At 34.9% G+C, this 23428-nt stretch overlaps 2 protein-coding genes across 6 annotated transcripts; one reads left to right on the plus strand and one right to left on the minus strand.

Moving 5' to 3' along the window:
- Window positions 1-5642: 5642 nt before the first annotated feature.
- On the minus strand, window positions 5643-9413 carry LOC128230393 (uncharacterized). 3 transcript variants are annotated; one of them, XM_052942615.1, is made up of 3 exons: window positions 9330-9413; window positions 8319-8904; window positions 5643-7164 (listed from the first exon to the last, which is right to left on the minus strand). In XM_052942615.1, the coding sequence occupies exons 2-3, from the start codon at window positions 8896-8898 to the stop codon at window positions 6905-6907; spliced, it is 840 nt and encodes a 279-aa protein (XP_052798575.1). In that variant the 5' UTR covers window positions 8899-8904; window positions 9330-9413; the 3' UTR covers window positions 5643-6904. The 3 variants fall into 3 exon arrangements, with proteins under 3 accessions (XP_052798575.1, XP_052798574.1, XP_052798573.1); XM_052942614.1 differs by lacking the exon at window positions 9330-9413 and adding an exon at window positions 9252-9317; XM_052942613.1 differs by lacking the exon at window positions 9330-9413 and having other exon boundaries at window positions 8319-9323.
- Window positions 9414-13047: 3634 nt separating this feature from the next.
- Window positions 13048-19468, plus strand: LOC128230197 (uncharacterized). 3 transcript variants are annotated; one of them, XM_052942261.1, is made up of 3 exons: window positions 13048-14103; window positions 14798-17706; window positions 18013-19468. In XM_052942261.1, exon 3 carries the CDS (start codon window positions 18177-18179, stop codon window positions 19182-19184), a length of 1008 nt encoding a protein of 335 aa, XP_052798221.1. In that variant the 5' UTR covers window positions 13048-14103; window positions 14798-17706; window positions 18013-18176; the 3' UTR covers window positions 19185-19468. The 3 variants fall into 2 exon arrangements, 2 of the variants coding, with proteins under 2 accessions (XP_052798221.1, XP_052798222.1); XM_052942262.1 differs by having other exon boundaries at window positions 14916-17706.
- Window positions 19469-23428: the final 3960 nt, after the last annotated feature.

The raw sequence follows: 23428 nt of genomic DNA on the forward strand, positions 1-23428 counted from the left end.
TAATGAATTGTAAAGTTATAGTTTCATAATGCTGATGCCCATCTGTGGCCGGTCGCATCTAACTTAGCTGTTGTCAGAATATATGTTAGTGGGTTGTTGTCTGTGTAAACTTCAAAAGTATTCATTTTCATGTTATCAGAGAACTTCTCAGTGACGCCCCATTTTAGCGCTAAAAACTTTTATTTGTGTGCTGGATAATTGCATTCACTTTTGGAAAGAGGCCAGCTGGCAAAGGCTATCACCCTCTTTTGGCTATCATGTGTTTTGTACAATACTGCCCCAAGAGCTCGTGTGCTGGCATCTGTATGTATTTAAAATGGCTTCGTGAAATCTGGGTAAGCTAGAATAGATAGGCTTGAAAGAATGACGTTGAGCTCCTCAAATATTTGTTGTTCCTTTTAAGTCCAATTCCAGTCTTGATTAGGCTTATTGTGTCTTCCTTTCTTTGTCGGTGTTCCTGGTAGTAGATCTGAAAATGGTCGCGTGATCTTCGAAAAGTCCTTAATAAATCTGCGGTAATATCCCGCAAACGGTAGATAGGATCTCTGATCATCACTGTTCTTTGGAGTCGGCCAGTTCTTCAATTTCTCTATCTTTCCTGGGTCTGTCTCCACCCCTTCCCCACTCACTACATGTCCGAAAAAATGAACTTGTTGCTGTACGAAAAAACATTTTCCGGGGAAAAGTTTCAGGCTGCATTCGTGTAATTTTGTCAGCACTTGATTGATCCTATCGAGGTGTTCTTCAAAGGTGTTAGAAAAAATAATAAGGTCGTCAAGGTAAATTACACAGATATTCATATTTAAAGGTCCTAAACATTCTTTCATTAATCTCAGGTAGCTGGTGAATTAGAAAGCCCGAATGACATTTTGACATATTCAAAGAATCCAAGAGGTCCTACTGTGAACGCTGTTCGTTCCTTATGTTCATCTTCAACCTCAATTTGATGGTAACCTGCTTTCATGTCAATTGTTGTGAAATATATGCTGCCATGTAGTAAATCAAAAACTACTTCAATACGGGGTATTGCGTAGGCGTCTTTGACACTTTGGTTATTTTGCTTTTGATAATTCAAACACATTCTAACTTTACCATTCTTCTTTCTCACTTAAACAAAGTTGGAGGCCCATGGAGATGTCGCAATGTCCAATGTCAGTGTCTGATGTTGACAATATGTCTCTATGCTTTTCAAGTAAACTATCTATCTTCTTTCTTTCATCTAGAGTTAGGTTGTTGTCTTCATCAACATGGATCTGCTCCAGCACATCTGATTTGTCTTTTTCAATCTTGTTGCAATTCACAGAGTATGGCTTTGGGGTTGATAACAACTGTGTTGGGAGTAAGGTTTGAAACATTCACTATTACATTATTTTTTTTCCATATTCATAAGTTATGAGTCCTGGTGTGATATTAACATAAGATGGTAAGGTACTCTCATTTGATTCTTGAATAATTGCTGCGGTTGTTGCATGATTAATTGCCTTGTCTATATATCCATTTATATGTTTATTTTCATTTGGCCTGAGTACTACTTTCTCTCCTACTGCACTTCTGATTATGGCAAGTCTGTCTTTGTTTCTCTTTAATTCCCTTTCTCTTATTACCATACACTTAAATGACAAAAACCAAGGTGCATATAATCAAGCTCTTTGAAGAAATTGCTCACCATTTGTTTGTTCACAATGATCTAGTAAAACTTGTAAAATATTGGTTCCAATGGTAAGAGGTGTTGTAGATGAGTACTTAGTATCTGTGGTGAAAAAACATGCATCTAAGTACATCTGAGCCAGGTATTCCTTTCTGAACTTCCAAATCTACTTCTACATAGCCTTCAAATGGCAAGCTATTGCCATCCGCACATTCAGTTTTCAATATACTATTAAGGGGTTTAATCTCTGTATGTGCTAAGTTGTTGTCATAAAAAATTGTGGCCATAATAGTTACACAACTTCCCGTGTCTAGTAAAGCATTCACTTCCATTTTGTTCAAAAGAACTTTAACTTCATTGGCTTCACCAACTAGCTCTGGCTCTTTTTTCACTTTATCTGTGTGTGTCATAGGTGTACTCATGTATCTATTGCTTGGGCAAAGTCTAGCAATGTGACCTTTTGTCTGCAATTATAACAGGTAGGCATACAATTATTTATAGCTATTGGCCTTCTAGGTTTATAATTGTGTCTTCTATTATCCTATTAGCCCCTATATCTTCTGTATCTTCTGCTTGGCTTGTACCATATTCTTTATTCCTCCCCTATCGGTTCTTTCTTTAAAATTTTAATTCTATCCAGCAATATTCACACCAGCTCCACAATAAGCATCTTGTTCATTACTATGTGCATCTTCCTCAACTTTCTGCTTAAAATTTTGTTCTATCCTTCTAAGTTCAAAGATGAAATCTTCATACACCTCCACTGTGTCAAACTTATACCTTGCCCTATATCTTATCTCTCTTTTCAATCCAGCATACAATACATTCTGTAAAATTTCCGTATTTGAAGACTTTAAACCTCCTAACTGCACTGCCTTTGTGAAAAATACCTCAATCTCTTTGAGTATCTATTAATACTTTCATCAGTATCTTGACTTAATAAGTAAAACTGTCTTAAAATGACTTCCCTTGACTCTACATTTCCAAACCTACAATCAACTGTGTTCAAATCTGTCCCAGAGTTGCTTCCGTTCCAAGCCTTCTTGCAGCATCGTGTGTAGATCCTTTTTGAGCCTTTAAACACCTGATTTTACCACATCTCCACTAAATTCATTACTGTTTATTAGTTTTTAACAATATCTCCACCTCAAATTGAAATGTGTCCCAGCACACTTCATCTTGTTCACTATTCCCATAAAATTTTGAAATGCGTGGACAAAGATAAGATTCATATTCCCACTCAAATTCACTGTCTTCTGAATCTTTGGCCGTAATTCCAATTACTTTTAACAGCACAACACAATATCAATATCAATTCACATACTCAAAGTCACTTTAAAATGTCTGATATCTTACCATACAAGTCTATCTCTTAGAGACTAGAAGATGTAAATCACAAACCAACATGTTTTGATATCAAGTCCTCATTTTTCCGTTCACTTCAATTCATAATCCCTATCTTCGAATCACAAACATATTACACAAATATTTTCTGAACACTTATCACTAATATTCCAAAGATTCCACAAAATGATATGATCCGTGTAACACAAATCCAATATTCAATATTTCTCATCACTTTGTGCAATAACATATAGTATATCACATCACTTGCTTAAAGGTAATACACAATTGTACAATGTCTGCGACAAAACAACTTGTCTCATCTAAGTCCATATTATCACCGCAATTACATGTATTGAGAAATGTAATCAGCATGTAAAACATCATCGGTTCCTAAATCATCTCTTAAAATCAATGCTTATTCATTCAATCATTATCTATGCACCAGACTTCATCATCAATAAGTTACCAAATAACGTATACTGTCAATATCACTGAATGGCTACCTTGATGCCAAACCAAAAGAGTGTAAGGCCACGGTACAATCCATCAAAAAGTGGACTTTTAATTTACATGTCCATCTAGTCGGATATGCAACCTCATAGGCTTTGCATGGCGCTTATATGACTTGCAGTTTTGGCTACGCCAGGCCATAACTCCGTCATCATGGTCCAAAATTAAAAATTATCTGTGGTGGCGCGGTATGATTGTTCGTGACACGTCCCAGGGAACTCGAACGGTCCCGGTAGCCAAGCACGATCGTCTACAAGTTTTGCGTGCATTGACTTTGATAAAGGGAATACATTCACGGTGTGGTGCAAGGCATGCTGAGATTCATTGCAGTCATTCTCCGCCAAACCCGAATGCAAATGTAACCCCTGCAAATTTCTCTCGAAACCACCCGGCCGCACAGGGGATTATTGGTTACTCAACATAGATATTTCACACGTGGACCGGGTTTTTTTCCGCCCGGATGGAGTACATCTCGGCTTCCTGGGGATTTATTTTTTATTGACGCTTGAAGGGATTCGATAACGCATTACGTATAAATTCATAAACATATTTTTTGAGGGGAAATTGTTTAACAATTTTGTGGCGGGGAAAAAATTCGCAAGCCGAGAGCTGGCTAGGCTGTCATCCATTTCAATTCAAAAATGCATACATATATACATGATTTAGATGTATTTGGGCTTGTTGAGTCCTTTTACCTTTGTCGAGCACCTCGGTGCTAGTTATCACTCGGTATGGAAATCAACAAGAGGGCTATACATATCAAATTGGGAATTATACACTAAAATCAATGAATTAGGATGAAAATAGATATAAATAACGTTTATTATCCCGTTGCTGGAATAACAAGTTCTAACGGAGTCTGCTGCATGTCTGTTTCTCAAGGCCGGGAACGCTCTAGGACTTGGCGTCCCGGTGGTTGCGTTGCATTGCGTTGCGTTGCCATGAATTGCGGAGATATATTTTGGATGTTGCATTTGCTGTTGGCAATTGGTAGTTGCATTGTTTCATTGCGTTGCTAAGAGATTGCGGGTTTTGCAGTTGCTTTTGGCAAAAGGAGCATTTAAACGTAGACCGTAGTTGCTAGGTTGTCTCATTTTACCAAACGTCTATTCCAGCACGGGCATATCATAGGGCACTATAGTCACATAATTCATAGAGTACACTTTGAATATACACTTAAAATACAACGGCTCAGCCTAGCCTCTCTCGGCTTGCGTGGTTCTTTCCCACTCGCACTTCCGGGAATCTTAATTTTGTTTGCAATAATTCACTTCACTAGCAATCAATTTAAACTTAGATCAATAAATACAACTCTAAAACAATACATTTAATTAATGATATAATTCAAAATTTTACGAACTACTTCATCTGATGTACCGGCATACATCCGAGGTTGTTTTCGATAAAATGGCGCAGATGTTCCGAATGCATGCTGAAATAGTCACCGGCAGTGTATGTTTGGATTACCATATATCATATTATAGTGGGAAATATCCACATGCTTACGTAATCTACATTGCGATACATCGTTTAAGGAAATCGCGAATGCGCACTACTATGACCATTTTTTGTTTAATATAAATTAAACTATGTAAATTAATTACTTTCAATTATTGGTTTAAAATGACAATTTTTAATTCATAGCTCCTCATAAGGTTCTTGAAAAGTTCACAAATAAAAAAAAATAATATGTGTTTCCTTTCTTGTAAACTCTGTAACGCTAGGTTAGCGTCATTTCGTTTGAGACGCAATCTAGGTGATTTGAGTAGCTATGTTTTTTTATATATTGTACATTTTTTCAGGTTGTTCCGACGTTGGGAAAAGCATAATCAATGGTCTTCTTATAACGCGAACTGATGCTTATTTTGTTTCCATATACAAGTACACAATTTACACATTTACTTTACCATTTTATTCCAATTACTATTTACTAATTGGCAATTGGAAACATAGAAGCTTTTAATCCATTTACTTATATGCAACACTTCAAATTCCAATGTAATCATTTTTATGTTGTTTTACAAAGGATCCTGTTCGCGGGACCAAACAATGTGGCAATGTGGCAAATTATCTATTATTATCTTATTATATCCGACCCGAACTTGCCACACCGGAATTAATAAACTTTAAGACAATATATGTTTTAGTAGTTTATTCGTTTCCTACAACACTCAAATGTGTCCTTTTTATTTATTCTCAATTTCTAAATAAGTCTATAAGAATAACAATATATGAATGTAATTCAATCCGATTTTAACATCATACTTTGATAAAATTTACCTTTTACGTTCTTTTTTATTCAAAATTGTTGGGATAAAAGTGAGGTTTTATACCTCCAGTCAATTTACATTTAACTCACCGTTCAAAGGCGGTGTCTAACAATCCTTGTAGAAAATACCTCGTTTTTATATAGTACGTATGCACTGTGCTGTTTGCGGAGTTTTGTACTGTTGTTCCATGTTTATTGTTTGTGATTTTGTTTTGTTCTATGTCTTTGACGTTTACCCTGGGTCATTAAACGGGGTTTATGTTTAAACTGTTGGCTACTGAGCTTGTTTCTGTAGTTTTTCACATAAGTATTGTAAATCCAATGTGAAAGAAGATCCCAGTATAAGAAATGAATGACTTTATATACGATAAATTCCCGCCAAGACTTGGTTTGTACGAGAATAATTTCGTGCGATACGAATCGGCGGTGCACCAATATAGCGCTAACTGGTGTCTATGATTATAACAGATACCGCTGTATAGAAGTTTAGTATGTATTTAAAAACAACAACAACTTAATAAACAATATTTAACATGGCCGGTGCACAGTAGAAAGATACAAGCGCTTCTTATTCGCCATTAACACCACAATGCAACCTTCTGTCGTATTCAGCCCTTTACTGTACATCATCTTATCAATCGTAACGATTGTAGCAATCGTCGGAGTATACTTTCTCGCCAATGTCATCGTTCCTATCGGCATGATTGCAATTGTAACGAGTCATGCCTTCTGACTGGGAAGCTGAACAATTTGATGAGCTTTGCCTAAACCGACTGTATGTTCTAAGTTTTGCACCATGGTCAAATCTTGATTGGCTTTCTGTCTTCCAACGCCTAAGAACCATGTCAGGTGGCCAAAATCATTATTTGTATTTTGAACTATCTGAAGGCAGAATAAATATTCAAGATATCGATTCCCTGCGGTATATGAGCTTTCATCAAAAGCGTATCTGAGACTTTCGTTATAAGACACATTTGCCAAATCTTTTGATTAGACTGTTACTTAATGTATATGTTTCTGATACATGTAGACATCGACATTTGAATATTGTTCAATTTGATAAATATTTCAGCATTATTTTTCAGTTTTGAGGAAAATTAAAAATGAATTTCATTTCTCAATTAGTGTGATTATAAAATGACCTTTCCAATATAATCTGAGCAAAACGAAGTATAAAATACTATCTGTAAAAAGCTTGGCCAAATGTCCCAGAAGAAACCCGAAGTTGCGGCCGCAAACAGAATGTATCCTGGATTTACAAAGAGTATTACTAGAGTGAAATATGAAAGAAGAGCAATCATGACTGAGTTCAATTTAACACAATTGCAGTTAGCCCTTAAAACATTGCACTCTCTGTTTGATATAATCTTTAACTCTGTGATGGTGACATCTGCAAAAAAAAAAAATACATTCAATAATGCATTTAGTATTTTAAGATCCAGCAATTCGTGACGGTGTAAGGCTAACATGGTGTGATGATTAGTTGACTCCGTTACGTGACCGTAGTGTATATTATTCAGTAGTTAACACCTACTGTTTATCAAAGTAGATAAATCGAGTCTTATTTACACCTCAACAACGTGGGAACTTGATTTGAACACTTTCAGTCACTGTTTTGAACAGATAATTGAGGCTTGGCATATATTGCACTGTGTCTCCTTCCGGTGTCGTAACGTCGGGCTGATAGTATAAGGCTACGATAAAAGATTAGATAGATCTTGTAAAGTCTGACACAGACAGGAGAGAAAAGATTTATAATCTAAAATAAAAAGTATAAGGGATTTTTTGGATGGTTCTTCTGTAAGAATGTTTGAGGTATGAACGTTTATTTAAGGACGGCGCTGGCCTATCCATCGGCCGCGATGAGATTATCAGTCTAGTTTTTCTTTTCGTATGAATGTTAGGATAAGGGGCTAAGTGCACAGACAGGGTGTTAACCGGGTTAAAGCTACCATGACTCTTAAATATGAACCAGTGTATATGCTGCCACACGGGACCTCCATTAAATGCCCCTCCCGAAACAAAAGCTCATTTGATGAGTACCTTGGCTGAATTCCTAAGCCTGGGTATGTAGGATATTACACACAGATTATACTTCCTTTTTGTATGCTACGTGTACCCGTTAATATACATATCTCAGTGTGTACCTTTAAAATAATATATTTAATACTTGGCATCATGAATCATTTTGCATTTGATTTATACTGGAACATGCAACGTCGATTTAAATTAAAGCATTTACTTCTGGCCTTCTTATTTCGTTTTGCATACATATACGCATACAAAATTGTGAGGTAGTATTTCTATCCGTTATAATATTGCTAATTTCCTTAAAAAGTTGGATGCTATGAGGTGTAAGTATATGCGGTATAAGGATAAGGGTTAGGGTATAATCGGAAATACATATCCTACATTTAGGCAAAAGATAACGTTTTTATTGTCACTTTTATAAATGTATTTGTTCTCTACTTCAAACTTATCGCCTAGTAGCTCAAAAACTGTCAGTATTATGATTGCAAATAGTATTTAAACAAATTGTCATACCCGACTGTTTTGTCCTGTTCATGCAGAGAGCAGCAAAAATTGTGACGATGACGGGGACGTAAATGAGAAAATATTCGGCCAGAATAGCCCATCTTTCCTCGTAAACGTTTTTTTGGCACACGGACAGAAATACATTCACGTGCTGACTCCCGGAAGTCCCAAGTGTCACTAGAGAATGTTGTGCAACTGGAAGTGAACTGTTTTGCGGCACTCTCTTGATGACGAAAACACTTCCTGTGATGATGCAGCCAAGTATTCCTGCGTATGGTAGACAAGAAGACAACGACCATTTAAAGTTCTGAACAAAAACATTATGAATGATAACCACGAGCACCATTGTGTTTGCATAACGCGCCGTCATCCAGTTATCCAAGCACGAGCCGACGCTCGGAGGCCTCTGTTTTACGAGTATTTCCGTGTTCTTCTCAGCAATTGTCAGCATGCACACGCACGCGATCAGATGCAAAAAACCCGAGAGCACCACAGCCATCAGCGTCGTAGTATTTCGGCAGTACTTCCTGCGGACAAAAACTAGGTGACCGCAACAGATGATGCCAGCCACGATGGCAGTGAAGATCATGCCTTTCTGAAAAAGCTCAAATATGAACATCGCATGACTAAAGTCGTCTGCCTGCTGAGGGGCTTGAAGGGTGTCCTGAATCATGTTTTATGGCTGTACTAGAATAACACTCATACTTTATAGGTATACAACTTTTCAGTCCAATTTCAAGTCTGTTACTAACGAAGCTCCTACGAAACTGAAAACACCCCTTCGTATTTATTCCAGTGTGTGTGTTTCCAAGTTATAAATGTTGTGTATTAAGCTTTCAAATCGTTCGTGATTGCTTACGTATAAAAATGTACACATGTCATTTTGTAAACAAAATAAATGACTGAAATAATTAAAACGGTATTAGTAAAATGTTTACTGACTTTGATATAGCTTTTTTATTATCCTCAAGTAAAAAACAACGCGTTCTTTAGTTTAATGAATATTAGGCAATAGAATACCTTAAAGGCGTGAATATGATCCGTTTACCAATGCGTACCATTTTCAAAGCGCGTTAATTGTAAATGAATGCCAGTAGTTCTTATTAGTATCCGCATAGGACATAAATGTAATAACTGAAAAAGAACCCAATTAATAAATTTCTTTCTGATAATAAGTCCTTTAATTTCAAGAAAATTTTGAAAAACACACTTGTATCACAACCAAACGTAACAAAACCTTTCCGGCTTGCTTATTTCATGTTATTGTTAGTATGAGCTCAGATTATTTGATGGTTGATTAAAAATGTAAGTTTCAACAAGAATAACCGATACAAATGAGACATAATTATATTTATAAAATATCAGCCCGCTGCGCCCGACAGCCTAGAAATAAGTAGTAAGAAATAAATAATAGTCAAGTTATGTTTTTGGCATTGTTATATCCGTTACACAGACATTAAAATTCCCCTATATATTTCAACAAAATAATTCAACAAACAGATTACTTTCAATAACGCAATTTATAAACTGTTTATAAGAAGAGGAACTTTATTTCATTGTTGTGTTGTTGTTTTTATATCCTAAAACCAAACAATTACATGGTCTGCAGGTTTCAACTATATATAACAAACAACATATATGGGGAAAATGGAATATCTATCATTTCGATATACACATGTAAGTCTTTTTGTTCATAAAATCACCGTGCTGCACCCGAACCTCATTAGAACAATAAGACTAGTAAAATTAAATTCCTCGTGTTCCTGAATCGTCAGATTCCCCCGGTTCCCACTACGATATGATTCGTTGTGTAACGTTGGCAATTTTGTTAAGCAAATTTCATAATCATAAAAAATAACGAGGCACATTCATTGGCCAAAAATGGGTACAGTAGAGGAAGGGAAAAATACGGAGGATGAGAAAGGGAAACCGAGTTGAGTGCAGACTGTGGAAAGGTCAGGTCAATGGTGGTTTCGGGTTTGTTCTAATGTATATAGGATATCAGAAACATGTTGGTTGTTGAATATAGTGGTTGACTTGTTGGAATATCATTATGTTTGTCTGAATAATGGATGAACATTTTGAATGGAATAGTTTTTAATACAAATTTCTTTTTGGAATACTACCATTCAACAAACTGCTTTTAAAGTTCAATCCTTTCGATTGCAGCTTATGTACATTCTGTTATTAAGGTATTGAATCATATTTAACATGTACATTGGGAGTGTTATAATACACATAACAAAACAAAACAGAACAGGACATACATTTCCAAGGAGGTCATAGACACATCTGGCAAAACATGTACAATTAAAATTGCGACAAAAGAGCCATAATATTATAAATACATAATTATGCACACATAGAGAGATGCACTAATAGTAAATATTTATTTTTGTCTTCATAAGAGCACTTGATAAGTCAATGTGTAATTGTAACAAACAATAGATGATAATTCAAGCAGACCCATACAAATAGCATGGAGTATGTAGTGTTTCTCAATTCAAACGCATTAAAAATATACACTGTTACATATTTTTCAAATTAGCTTCATTTTCTTTATGAAAGAGTTCAAATAATTTATAAATACTGGGACGTTGTCAATAATACATTGGTAAATACCTAACTATGAGTTCAGAATACAATGTGCACCCTAAACCAAAATGATATTAGTCCTCTTATAAATTACTAATGGTACATAAACGTTCGTTTAAGTGTTTTGATTGTGATCTATTCCATCTACCTGTTTCAATGCTTAATACGTGTGAGGATAATAGCAAATAGGAAATAGACTGACATAACTTTGTAACATTCAATATTTTGAGGTATGATTGATATAAAATCTAGCCCTACTCATTGCAATAAGTATACCATGCCAATTCTTGAAGAAAATATTCTCAGCCGCTGTTTCTCTTACGCCATAAATTATTCATTATTTACTATTACTTGATAAAACCATGGGTCGAATAAACCTTAACTCCAAAGAAGATCTTTTGTAAGGGAACACCAATTAAATTCGTTCTATGCCATTTTTTCGCATGATATAAATATTTTATCTGTACTTGTTATTATCTGTATGCAATAGTGTTACCCAATTTTAATCATATTCATATATCTAATTCATTTAGAAAATAATTTCCCTAACTAACCGTAAATAATTCATTCTGTCTTTTCGACACCGAGTAGCAGGTTGCAGAATTGTAGATGAACTCTCAGCTGCATTACCTTGATCAAAACCCCAAACTTCTCCTGCATAATTTAAAATTGTGAGCAATTTAATTGACGAATAGTTTGAGGCTTTGCTTCTTGATAGACAAGTGAACTAATAAAGATATGTATTCGTTTTCAAAATGGCTTTAAGCGCTTGGTCTGTTAATGTAGTCATGTTTGTGATTTTATGTTCTATGTCTCTGGCGTTTACCCAGTGCCATTAAACCGGGTTTATATTTAAACATTTTGCTACTAAGCTTGTTTCTGTAGCTTTCCGCATAAATATTGGTTTCCAAAAATGGATCCTCGTTTACTAAACTCCACACCAAGATATGTAAACCAATTGGCGAGTTCTAATTCTTCGTCATTGTGCAAAAAGCTTTAAATAATCTCTCAATCTCCCTTACTTAATATAATTATTTTTGTTTTTGACTCTATTAACAACTAATTGCCATTAATTGCAATATTCAATGTATCTTAACTTATCTGAAGCTTATTTCCTGTGTTGGCAAATACAAGAATATCATCAGCAAACAAATAAGGAATACCTTAAACATATCGACATTAATCCTGTCCTGCTTATGTATACAATATGATCTATCCTGTGTCTATTTACCTTTTTAGTTTTAGTCAAGAGGAATGAAAAAGAAATAAACGGTTAAGTGACTTATTGCTATTTGTTTTGAGCGGTGAACAAAAAAGCAACCACGTCGAACAATTTCAGAAAAGTGGATGTTGTTAGTACCTTTATCAATATGATATTTTCATAAGTAATAAGATTCTTTAAGGAAAATAAATTTGGTAAATCGTTACTACTATATATTGGATATTGGGATCACATCGGTTTTATGACTACAAACAATACGGTAAAATATCAAGCAAAAGTAGGAAGTTTACATCTTTCCATCAACAACCCACTCCATTTTCACCTCCCCTCTATACATCTTTTCATAGCTCGCACAGTCACCGTATCCATAGCTTCCATGACAAGACCTGCTGGAATTTCAACAAAAGAACGCTTTGTGCAATGCCAAATGCCCGCACCCTCACATCTGTGGTTTCTGCAGGGGGTCCCACGCAGCCTACCTCTGCAAGTTCTCAAGCAAACGAGACACCGTCAAATTACCATGACGCAGTATAACCAATTTTATTGGTCAAACATACCCCCCCATGTTTTCAGGTGCACACTTCATTGTGCTTAGTTCAGGCCCTCTTACCCTATTTCCTCAAACCGCACTTTTCAATGCTCTTTTTTCCCTTTTCTGGTATACAGGTTTAAGGCCTCGGTGCTCATTTTTGTATGTTGTTCATTGTTGTAAAGATACACTGGTTAACCCGACGGTTTAAGGCCGCGGTGCTCTTTTTTATGTGTACGTTGACTGATGTAGTACTAAAGATACATTGGTTTTACCGACGGTTTAAGGCCGCGGTGCACTTTTCGTTACCTAGCAACGGAGGTGCCCTCGGGTCGGATTTTTCTATCCGGAACGGAAACACATGACAGATATTGTTAATATATTAAGTGTATTGATTTGATTTTGATAAGAATGTAAGATTGATGCTTTTCTCCCTTAGCGCTTTTGTTTTCAATACGTTTTACTTCTAAAATCGGCGTTCGAGCATGGATAAATGTTATGTAATTATTTTATGTTTACTATGCAACATTGCGTCATATTCGACTATACGGTATCTATATGGATAGTAATACGATACTTTTCATCGTGCCAACAAATACATTAACCATGTATTCACTAATTTAAATACATATATGAGTGTGAAATGAATAACCGAATAATATATATGTTTATAGTATTTTGTGCAGCATTTATTGTTGCATACATATGTTTGAAACAAAACGCAAAAGCGCAATGGGATGTGAGGGGTTTTATGAACACTCAAAGGGACTTGATATTTGGAAAAGTAACGAATTGTACGTATACATCACTAGCTTGCAATCGCGAATCCCAGAACGTTGTTTGTAATATGACATGTTTTGAGATATTCTGGCTGAAATACGAAGAACAGAGGGAACGGAAATTTACTGAAAAACTAAGTAAATCAATCAATAACAAATCGGACAGTAACGTTGAGTGTAAAAACAAATCTTGCGATACAAACATTCCATTCACTAAACGGAAGAGGGAGAACACAAATTCTGAAACGCATCCAGTGTGCAACGTTGCTTGTAGAAACAGTCCTTGTAACACCTATATTTCCTCCAAAGGCCCTCAAGGTAGGGCTGGAAACCTTATGTTTGAAATAGCGGCCTTGATCGGAGTTGCAAAAAGACGAGGTTTAACGCCTCAGTCGCGGTACAATCATTACATATTTAGATGGTTTGAAATGCCGCGGATTTACGTAAACGTGTCTGCAGTTAACGAAAAAAACTTCGCTGAAATAAAGTATGGTACCTATCAGAAAGCAGTGGAGTCTTTAGATCGTTGTCAGAATTGGACGCTAGGTGGTTATCGTAGTAGCTGGAAATATTTTGACAATGCGAAGGATGAAGTGCGAAAAATATTTACTTTGAAAGCTGAATTCACCGACAAAGCAAACGCATTCCTGCAAAACATATCATCACCAGGTACAAATTATTATATTAAATTAAACTTTATACGTTTAAAGGGACTAGGCACCAGATGGTACTAATGTTAGAAAAAATAGACAACGTATTGAATCTTGCTAAGTGATGTATTGCATCGCCTTCGAAAAATGTTTCTTTCGCAATTTTGCATATTTTACATGTGAAATTAACTGCATTAGTCTAGAACGTATATCCCAGTTTTTAAAAAAAAATAGCTTCGGTATATATATCTGCTTTTATTTCGGGACGTTCACACGCGAAGTATACACATTATAAACTGTGAAACCATTATGCGCTATTTTTTGCGGGTGAACACAGCTGAGCCCGCGATTAATTATTATTTTAATTATGTAAAATAACTTATTATTGACGTCCTACTACTTCGTTTTGATAATTATATGGTTGTTTTGGAAAAAAAACTGAACCTGCCGTATTTATGAACATCTGGTGTCTAGTCCTTTGACATTATTATCGTGTTTTTGTCAATCATTGATAAAGGTTGACAATAGAAAACAATAAAACCTTCTCGGCGAAACAAAATGACATTTCATCTTTATAACCATATTCGTTTTTTCCCGATCGCACAACAGGCATACCATTTCATTGCTTCATCTAATATGTTTTAAATTTCTATTCATGTCTTAGCTAACAAAACTGTCAATACTATTGTGGAAACCTTTTTACAATAATATAGGCGCAGTTAATGTGTGTGTGCACGTTCGAAGAGGCGATATGACAATTGATGCTAACGTCAAACGAGGTTATGTTCCGTCGGACGCAACATACCTAAATAGATCTATGGACTACTTCAGAAAAAAGCTACGAAAGAAGACAGTCCACTTTGTTGTCCTCAGCAATGGTATGGAATGGTGCAAAAACAATACGTCAGGACCCGACGTGTTTTACTCCCCTTTTAAAGAAGCTGTTCTAGACTTTGCACTCATGGTTTGTTGTGATCACGTAATTATAACCATCGGGACATTTGGTTGGTGGGGAGCTTGGCTTTCTGGTGGAATAACCGTGTATGACACCTCGTGGCCAACAAAATATACATTTGTTGGTAAAGGCTTAAACAGAAGTGATTATTATCCAAAACACTGGATAGGTCTATAAATTTGTTAAACAGTTGTGAGTACGTCGAATGTGAAGCATAGAAATGTATTTATAATATATTACGATCGTAAATACTCGATAATCGATTAAAAAACTCAGAAATTGAAGGAAATAACTTTTAGCCAAAACAACTTTTTTCTCTTACATCGTAATAGTATCTTTTATCATAAAATACTATTACTATTTTTCACTGAAAAATGGCAATAAGGCATAATCTTCTTGTTTACATTTTATAAAATTATCTCCATTAATGCTACATTCGTAGTTGCATCGCATATTGATCGGGATATAATTATTTTAAAGCACCCTTAAATAATTCGGGTTCGTTTTCATCACGTTATCACGCCATTCTGTTATTAGTCGATCCTTTTCTTTGAAATCATGTATTTCTGATTCGTCAATTATATAAATTTCTTGCTTCTAACAACATTTTTAAAATTTCTTCTGGCATGTGTCATATCTATAAATGTGCACAATAACTATTTCTGTAATACGAATGTTTTCAATATGAGTTGCAAAAATCTAATTTATAGTCCTATTTGAAAATGTGTAAAGAATATCTTTAACATCTTTAATGTTTACTATTTAAGATTCATGTTATCTTTAAACCGACTTTGGCTGGCTCGGAGTGTTTTTGCACGTGACGTCATTTTCTTCAAAGATTTTACATAGGTAATCATTTGGAAGAAAAGATTAGCTTATATATGTCGCTTTTATTTTTAATAATGTTTTCTTTATTTGTTCCCAGTTTTAGTACAATGATGTTTTTTTATTATGAAACTCTATGATCACACATTTTTAAACCTTTTAGTTTATAAGGCAGACTGTGTGTGATGCTCATACTTTCAAACAATGACTGCATCGTATCTTTGAAAAGTGTTTGCATTAGGTGCTCTGAATTGTATATATCCGTCTGCAATAAGAGTTGGGATATCTAATCATAGAAGTACTTGGGGTTTACCTATATATTTATTATTATTTGTTTGATTATTAAGTTTCCTCAAGTTAATGCATAATTTGATAAGATTAACCGTTTACTTTTTATCTTTATTTAGGATTGTTGGGATAAGAGTGAGGTTTATGCACTTAAACTGGTTTAAACCCCCAGTAAATTGACATTTACTGACCGTTCCAAGGCGGTACCTTACAATCCTTGATAAATGCACCTATTTTTTTAAAAATATGCACAGAAAATGAAAGAATCCCTTTTTTAAACGAAACTATGGCAAAAACTAGAAAATGAAATGTTTAAGAAACACCTTGAAAACTGATAACGTTCAACCATTTATTTTATTACTTTATTCGGGATTGTTGGTATACGAATGAGGTTGTGCACACAAACTGGTTTAAACCCATAGTTAATTAATATTTTACTGACCGTTCCAAGGCGGTACCTAACAATCCTTGATAAACATACCTAGTTTTATATATAGAGTAAGTATGTACTGTGCTGTTTGTGGAGTTTTGTGCTGTTCTTCCATGTTTCATGAACCAGTGCCATCAAACCGGGTTTATGGTTGAACTTTTTGCTACTGAGCTTGTTTCTGTAGTTTTTCGAATATACATTGTATAATACTTTGTTTGTAGGTTAAAGAAAACGTTAGTAGATGCAAGTGTAAATTAACAGAACACGTAATTGATGTTTTTTCAGAAGGAAGTTAGATTAAGAAGACAGTTACAAAGGTGACATTTTTGAATATCTATGAAATGTGTTAAGCTTAGGAGGCTTAAGAAGCTTATTTCAATTAGTCAAAATTACATACAAATTCCAAATCTTTAAGAACAGCATACATAGATAGACTCTCCACACGCTTCATGTCACGATGTTAAAATTTGCACTTACATTTAATTTCTCTCTCTCTCTCTCTCTATATATATATATATATATATATATATATATATATTTACATTCACACTTCATTCCTTAACGATGGTTTTTGTTTATCAATTGCACTTTATTTCTGTATAAAGTGCAATGGCATTTCCCATGGATATCGCGTGCGTTTATTCGATACTTCTGTCCTGTCATTGGGCGCAATAATACAAATGGGCGGAGCTTATTTACTACGGAACTATTTTTTCAATGAAATCGTAGTAAAATTATTGACAACCTGTCAAAATAAGGCAGACGACGAAAACTTCAGTAAACAAGGGAAAACAAAATGAGCAACGATAATTTAATTGATTTTAATCTATATTTTAATTTCATGATGGATGGATCATTTGTAGAACTATTATATGACAATGATGATGACTTATTTCGGGATTTGGAATTAACATTTAGTAATTGTAAAGCATCTGACAATTCAACAAAATATGAAATCAAGGAATTGAAACAAGAACAGAAGGAAGAAGGAGAACTGAAGGAAGAACAAGAAGATTGTACCAGGTTTAGAAGGGTTGGCGAGGAAGACATAAAGGTTTTTGAAGGGTCTCACCAGTCAAAGAGAACAAGAGAAAACACAAAATGGGCAGTAAAGGTATTTCAAGGTATGCAAATGTTTTTTTCTTCATCTTTTGTGAAAAATGAGTGTTAATTATTTCATTTTGATATCTAATTGGTGAAAAGATAAATCAACTTAATTTTAACACATAAATGTACTAAAAAGTGTTTAAAATTTTGAAATTTACAATAAAAAGATATTTTAACAATATTATGAAAATATATTTTTAACAATATAGTGAAAATATATACAAATCTCATTTAACAGGAATACATAATTATAAACAACTATTATAAAACAATTTTAACACTAATTCAATACTAAAATGCACAAATACTTTTTCTAACTCCAGATTGGCATAGATCTAGGTATGCTGGGCCTCTAAACACATCTACTGTCTCAGAAGAGTTACTTGGCCAGATTTTGGGCAAGTTCCACTGCGAAGTCGCACCGCAGCCATCAGAAAGGCGCTTAAAGGCTTTCGGAGCTTGGTCTTAGGTGTACCACAAGAATAGTATGAAGAACATACGATCTGGTCTGAACAGACATCTGACCGACCTTGGCCGCAACATGGACATTGTTCATGGCACATCATTTAAGGTTGCAAATCGCACACTTGATGGCTTCATGAAGAAACAAACTAAGGCCGGACTTTCCCGACCCACACATCACAAGCCTATCATCGAGCAAAGCGACCTTGAAACCATTTCCAGGTTCTTCGCCAATGCTCCATGCTCTCCAATTATTCTTCGACAGTGTGTATGGTTCCAACTTGCTCTCCACTTCGTGTCACGCGGCCTTGAATTTCATCACCAGCTTCAAATCGACTCCTTTGAGTTTACTGCAGACCATGATGGAATTGAGTATGTCACCCTGAAGCACGAGACGCAGAAAAAAATATTCCAGGGTGGGCTTACCAAGGATGAGGCTCCATCAGACCGTAGAATGTATACGACAGGTGGCCCATGTTGTCTTGTAGCAATGTTAAAGTTACTCATCAATAAAACCGACAAATCGGCGCCTATGCTGTTTAATGCCTGCTTCAAGGATGCCATCGCAAGACCTGAGGCAAATGACATTTGGTTCACCAATGCGCCTCTGTCAAAGCGGTCGTACAGCAGTTTCATGGCTGACATTTGCAAAGCAAGCAAAATAACAGGTTGGTACACCGCGCACAGTGTCAGGGCCACAGCTATCCAAGCAATGAACGACAGTGGCTTTGAAGCTCGTCATATTATGTTCATGTCCGGGCACAGGAATGAGGCATCATTAAAGTCGTATTGCAGGGCACCCAGCGACGTCCAGAAAAAAGAGCTCAGTTCAACACTGAGTCTTCTCGCGTCCTCTGGCTCTACTTCCGCAAACATTCCCATTGATAAACACGTTACCCCACCCACCGCCACAGGCTTTTCATCCGATGTTAAAGTCCAGAGAAATGAAAATACACTTGCAGATTTGTCTAACACCATATTTCAACATAGTTCTTTCGCCAACTGCTTCTTTAACATAACGCTAAACAAGTAATTTACTGGAATTTATCTTAAAGTTGACAAGTCGTGTTTAACAAATACGTTGGGTCGCGTTTATCGCGAGATATGATGAGAACTTTGCATGTGGCGATATTTTTGTTGTTTTCTTGTTATTGTAAATGTTCCTTACTCCAGTTGTATTTTCCTAGTTGTAAAACAGTTATAATGTGTATTTATAATATACTTGTCCTTGAAAATATAAAAACTGAACCTATAAATAAGGAACTATTCTATCTGCGCATTCATTGTTTTATGACATTCGGTTGAACAGCAGCTGTTCTAATTTACCCACTGTGAGAACAACAAGAGAAAGAAAATACCAAATGCTCTTGAATAATCAATTTATTTAAGCAGAAATGTAAATTTAAATAAATGTAAATATAAGTGTTAAAATTCGACATGTTGCATTTTATTGGGCTATGGTATGCAATGGCGCAGTTCAAAATGTTGGTGGAGTCCCTCGGACTCCACCCATTTTGAACAGCCCCATTGCATACCATACCCCAATAAAATGCAACATGTCGAATTTTAATCCTTAAATAGTTATATATATTTATATGTTATATATATATATATATATATAAATATATATACATATCTACTTGACTCAATAGACCCAAAATATATAGATAAGCATAAGGCAGACACGAAACATATGCTGAAAAAATCTGGTCTCCCTAATTTTCGGCTTATTTTATTCTAAACACGCGGAAAAGATTACACATTTCTTTGAATGAGTTGCTTTGTAAATATAAATATAATCATTTAATTTTTTTTTTTTTGAAAAATACATTTTCAGCTTTTGAAAACCACGTAGTGTATATCGATGAAATTATGCAACACCCGCCACAGGCAGGACTGCAGTATGATTATGTTTTTTAATGTTTTATTATCATTTTACATCTTTAAAACGTTTCTGCTTTATCGGTAAAATATCAGTACGTAAAAAGTCGATCGCGATTTAAGTAGGATCAATATTATGTTTGTACTTAGACGGGAAAAATTAAGTATTACATACGAAAAAAACGTACTGTTTTGTGTTTTTTAAACAAATATACGGTTTTTTGTAATTGTGAAAGGTAAGTTTGCTTAAGCATTATAAAGTTAACGCTCTTTACTTTTCGAAATAACCTATTATTGGCTTTTACCGATCAATATCTGTGTACGCTTTTGGTACATTATCACCAAATTTGGTCGGAATTTGGTATCGTTCGATTCTGGTACCTACTAAGTAGATAAATCCAAGTGGGATAACCAGAAAATGGATCTCTAGAGAGCTGAAACACGTCAGGTCAGGAGCATGCTTTCTGTAGTTGAAGGTAAAAAACCACTTTCTTAAACTAATATACGGGTTATGCAGATACCTTAAGGAAAGGTAATTGTCCCAAATAACCTATGTAAATCGGTATATTAAAGTAAGCTGAAAAATACTACAGAATATATATGGCAAGAAAACTTCGGTTAGGTTCGATAACCAGCAATTCTTTTCGCCAATTAAAAGTTATGAATCTTGAATTGCCAAAACTGTTTTAATAGTATCCGCTCCCTAATTTTTGCATAATGCACTAAGCACCAAACTTTACGTACTTATAACCAATCATTGTGCTATAAGAAGGGCATAGTTTGCGAAGTTTGGCGCTGTTGTTATTTATATATTTCCTCTAGTGCATCACAGGACAGTTTACTATAACAGTTTCGTTGCTCTCCTATTTTATCGAACTGAGAAAATATATGAACGCAGGTCTACAAGTCCTTCGATGAAATATCTGCTGAAATGTTATTTCAGTTAGGCAAACAGCTGAATTGAGCAAATGCTGATGTGTGTCATTTACACATGCGTTCTTTCACATGATACGATTCGTCACTATTTCTCATTGAAATATGTAATGCAATTATTGCTCAAATTGGCAGCGAAATAACCACAAAGTAAAAAGTGAAGAGAAGTCTCGTGTTCTTGCCAAACTAGAAGTACACTCATTGGTCTTACGATTAGTTCTATCGTATCCTTTTTCGCAAGTAGAAAATTTACGTTTTAATTGCCATTTTCCTATACCTTGCCTTTTTAATACCCGCAGTAATGTAAAAAGTTGAAGCAAAAACAATTATCACTATTGACGGTTGGTATTGTACGGGAACACGAAGAACCAGATTCAATAAATGTAGAGATGTAATCTAAAAATATATAATTCATAATAAACACGTAAGTAACAACATATAAATATATAAAACACTGTTAAATAGCACTTTCAATATATCAATAATCGCTCTTTTAACTATCATAGGCTAGCGGCCAAATATTGTATAAACAATATTTCAAGACATATATTCATAGAATTGAATGCACAAGCAAAGTACAAGCAAAGCATACATAACGACAAACAGATCAACAAACGAGATTGTATCACATGAAATGACATACAAAGTTATGGTAAATACCGATATTTGAACATATACAGAAACATGACAAAGACACATGATACTTACCAATATGTGGTACTGAAAACAACCCTTTACAACTCACGCTCCCGCAGCTGGTTAAGCTACGATCTAAAAGAAAAGTAAACAGAATGTTTAGTGAACAGAATATAAAAGTTGTGAACCCATTGAAGGTTAGGTTTATACAAGAGGTTTGTATACTGCTTTTCGGACAACACTTTACCCCGGACAAACATGATAAAAACAGAATAACTAAATGACGATTCCAGTGAGATCACTGCGAGAATACAATCAATTGCATGATTAAACCAATAATGCATACCTGCAAAACTTTGCGCAAAAACAAACATCTCTGTAATAACAAGATTTTATCAAAACAGTGTTTTCGCTCCACAACTTCGTGACTGACTTAATCAAACCATGCCTGAACCAATCACAATCGCTGTAACATATATGTCGACCAATGAAATTGTCTCATCGAAAAGATGCCAAGCCGATTATTAAGAAACCAAGGTGTTTCGTATATAATGAAGACAAAACGGCAATATTCAATTATCGGTCCAGTCACATTATAATTATTATTATTATTATTCTTATTATTATTATTATTATTATTATTATTATTATTATTTACCCAACTTATATAGCGCCCTTTTCATATACACGTTCAAAGGCGGTTTACAACGATACAATATGATAGCTAACTAAAAGCAATATCAATAAAATACTAAGACAGCTTTTGAACAATAAATGTACGACATACTATAAAATATGAAACATAATGAAATAAAATGTGGTATTAAACTAATAGTCTGAATTTAAAACAATAAATATCAATATCATACGATAAAAAATAGTCTAGCGAAACTTTGAAAATATTAAAAAATGATAGTAATATAATTTAAACCTGACATCTAAATTGCATTTATATATTCAATTAATAGTCTAAAACAGTTTACACAGGATATGTTACTGTAATAAAAGATCATGGTGGAATTAAAACAGGTTGTAAAATTATGTTTAAAATCACGTAATGGTCACACAGTCTTCGTGAATCATTGTCACAGATTATTCCTGGTAAAAATGCTTTTCATACGCTTGTTTGAAATAGTGTGTATTAAGTGCACGTTTAAAAGAACACGATGAACTTGAGTTTCTCACACCGGATGGTAGGTCGTTCCACAGTTTCGGAGCTGCATATTCAAATCGTCGGTCGCCGTAGGTTACAGTTTTACTCTTTGGTATCACTGAAATAAGTGGTTTGTTTCGAAATCGCAGATTCCTTCGTAGTTTGTAAACACATAACATTTCGTCCAAATATTCTGGTGATTTTCCGTTTCAATGTTTGTAGGTATGCGTTAAAATTTTGAACTGAATTCTGTATTGCACTGGAAGCCAATGTAGTTCTTTAAGTACAGGTGTGATATGATCGTACCGCAAGGTTCTGGTGATTATGCGGGCAGCTGTATTTTGAACGATCTGCAGTCTGTTGATTAATGTTTGATGTACTTCATACAGTAGTGCATTGCAGTAATCTAGGCGCGAGATAACCAATGAAGTCACAAGTTGTTTAGATGCATCAAACGTCAGATATTTCTGAATTCTGACAATTTGTCTAAGATGTAAATAACATGATCTGCAAACCGAATTAACTTGATCTTCCATGTTCATGTTTGAATCAAAGATTGCACCTAAATTCCTTACATTAACAGATTGTTAAGCTTTCGAGTCACCGACGGTTATCGATATATCTTCAATGTGTTTAGAGTTATGAGATGATGAGAACAAGATTACTTCTGTTTT

Source organism: Mya arenaria, chromosome 4 (genome assembly GCF_026914265.1).
Source record: "Mya arenaria isolate MELC-2E11 chromosome 4, ASM2691426v1".
NCBI lineage: Eukaryota > Metazoa > Mollusca > Bivalvia > Myida > Myidae > Mya > Mya arenaria.